At 32.0% G+C, this 2,913-nt stretch overlaps 1 protein-coding gene across 1 annotated transcript in view; it reads right to left on the bottom strand.

Annotated features, from left to right (window-relative positions):
- Positions 1–2,493: 2,493 nt before the first annotated feature.
- The window catches only part of Nsun2 (tRNA (cytosine(34)-C(5))-methyltransferase Nsun2), a 15,789-nt gene continuing 15,369 nt past the window's right edge, over positions 2,494–2,913 (bottom strand). The window contains exon 13 of the mRNA XM_027383412.2: positions 2,494–2,913. This exon is cut by the window's right edge and continues 234 nt beyond it. Within this exon, the coding sequence (XP_027239213.2) occupies positions 2,801–2,913 (113 nt within the window). The 3' untranslated portion in view covers positions 2,494–2,800.

The following is a 2,913-nucleotide window of genomic DNA, read 5'->3' as shown; positions in this document are numbered from 1 at the left end:
TTGTTTCTTTTTCCTGTTGATGGATCACCTTCCAGTTTCAGTGAGAATGGATGGATTATAAAAGAACATGAAATAAGATATGATAAAGTATTGTAAAAAAAAAATCAAGAGTATTTTCTTTACTTCAGTTTCAGTTCTCTGTCTATATTTGTTATCACTTACTTAATTTTTCCATACTAACCAAAACCCGGCATTTTAAAAATAAATAGGGACTTTGCTCAAATTTTCTCTTGTCCTCCAGTACAAACTTGTTAGTTTTTGCTTTATTTTACCAGTACCATATTAAATATCTTATGATAATCATCTTTTGTGCAGTTTTTATTTCTTTTATAAGTAACAGGCAAAACTTGTAAAGGAGAAGCAAGTACTTTCATACTTCCATAACTCTGCATTTTGATATCCTCCCATTGGAGCTTTCACAAAGTATAATTACAAAAAAAGAAAAAGGAAAGTGCCAGAAAGGAAATGGCCATCCTTTTAAGCAATGAAAGAAAGAAAGAAGAAGAAAACCAAAAAAAAACACCCAGAATAAAAGAAGAAATATTTATAATGAAAATAAAAGTTAACCCAGTAGTGACTTGATCAAAATTGCTGCTGGGCTGCAGTAAATATCAGGATAAAACTGTAAGGACCATGTTTTCCCAACCTGTATTTCATTCTGGACAAAGTGATGAATAAAGGCATTGAAAAACAGGTTTAGCTTGCCGTTGGAAATATTTTGCTTGAGAATTTGAAACTCCATACCTGTGTAAAACACAGAAAAGAATAGATGTCATTGGGTTAAACAACAGATTCTCACAAATAACTACAAATTTTAAAGGTATTAGCACGCGCAATACAAGGACTACACCAGTACACGTCTTTGTTGCACATGTCCAAATTGGAAACTGCTGTGACCTTATTTCATCTTCTACCTGACATGATATCCAAGTATTCCAACTGACAACACAGTCTGATGATCAATGCAATGATACATAAACTAAATATGGTAGCACCTTCAGGAACTTTAAAATCCTATAAGATACCATGAACCTTAGAACTGACAATACTATGAGAAATCAATATGAATTCTTCATTCCTTTTAATATACTTAATGTAAATAGGTAAGGTCTAATTGCATCTGCGTTGTAATCCAGTTCAAATCCTACACGAGTCTTGTAATTATAGATTACCACATACTGAATTCATCAATGCCCTAATGTTCCACCCCCCCAAATCTCTTCTCATTAATAATAATTGACCTGTTGAAACTGGGAGTGCTAATATTAATACCATAATCACAGTAACTAGTTGATTTTGTTTAAAGAAAGATGTCACCCTAAGTGCTTAGTCACCAAGGCGTCAATTAACTGGCCTTGTTAATCGTACCTGATTACCCCATTCCTTGAACTTTCAGGATTTTTTCCAGTATTTCTTTTACTTTTATTACAGTTATTATTATTATTATTATCATTATATTTGTTATTATTAAAATGTTGTAGACAATAACAATGGCAATAAAATATAAAAAATATAAATATTTCTGAAATCAAGGAAAAGGGTAAACAGATGAGATTGGGTAGAACTAAAAAATAAATAAGTATAATCACGGTGGACAACAAGGCATGTATGTTTACCCTTCTTATGTCAGTGGGTTAATACATGGCTATGGCTTGGTAATGTAAAATGAAAACATTTGTTGTATTGCCAAGAAATATTATTTTTCATTTCAAAATCTGACTTATATAACACAGCTTAGAAAGTTGAGATATATTTTGTTCTTAATTGTTAAAACAAAAAAGACCTTAATCTATGAGATGGGAAGGTCTGTGGCTGTCATAACATAATGACCTATGACCTATACACGCAACACGACTTCCAGTAGTTGGGCGGGCTGTACACAGCTTAAGCCTAGCCATGAAGCCTAGATTGTGTAATATTTTAAAAATTCAGGCCATGTCATCATTAGGTTAACTGAATAAAGTTAGTTTTATTTAAATTTGATATAAAATATAGTTTTGTTACATCATCAAATGAATTAATTATGATATGAACCTATTACCTCCAAACAGCATGTATACCATGCTGTGCTAAGAATGGCCATCCTGCCAGGAAAATGGATGTTATGCCATAATTATCTCAGTCCAGTCTCAGGTTTTGGCCCTTCTATGAGCTGGATCGGCATTGAAAGCTGGATCCTTTTCTGCAAATCCAGGCTGAAAAATAACTAAGAAGCCCAATTATGTCCTACGTGTTCTTGTCAAAAACACCCTAGGACTTTGTTGATGCACATGTGGCATAAAAAAAGAACGCAAAAAACAGGAGCTTCCCTGCCCATAGTGTGCATAGAAGTTTAGATGTGGCCTGAAAGTGTTTTAGCCTTCATTAAGACATTGTATTACTATAAAAAGTAAGAAACTTCAGCACACATTACAAAAGATAACCAAATTTATGTAATTTGTTGGGGGAAAAAAAGAAGAAGAAAAAAAAAAAGAGAAAATTGATACTCGGTGCTATATATAATTAATACTTTATTGCAAAATATCCATAAAAAGTGTTTCCTTATACCATAATGGTGAACAATATAATAACTCTCACAATTGTTAAGATGTGCTGCATAATAGAAAAAAATATAAAGAAAAGAAAACACTTTTAATTAAAAATTTCCTTCTCCTTGTGTTTCCATCTTTTTGTTCACAAATGTATTATAAAAAACAAACTCTAAAGCACAAAAATACAACAGAATTTGGGTATAACATTAATTACCATGACTATCTATTACAAAAAAGAAAAAAGAAAAGAAGACAAAAAGGAAGAAAGTCTATTTTTCTTCAGCTTCTATAACGTTTTCACCATTTGTGTCGGAGCCATTTTCACCACTGTTATTCTCTTTTATAGTTTCATCATTCGTCATGTCTATGCCATCACTGTTTT

The sequence above is a fragment of the Penaeus vannamei genome, chromosome 9, assembly GCF_042767895.1.
Source record: "Penaeus vannamei isolate JL-2024 chromosome 9, ASM4276789v1, whole genome shotgun sequence".
In the NCBI taxonomy this organism is placed as follows: Eukaryota; Metazoa; Arthropoda; class Malacostraca; order Decapoda; family Penaeidae; genus Penaeus; species Penaeus vannamei.
The sequence above is the reverse complement of the archived record's forward strand: the minus strand, read 5'-3'. Positions and strand labels throughout refer to the sequence as shown.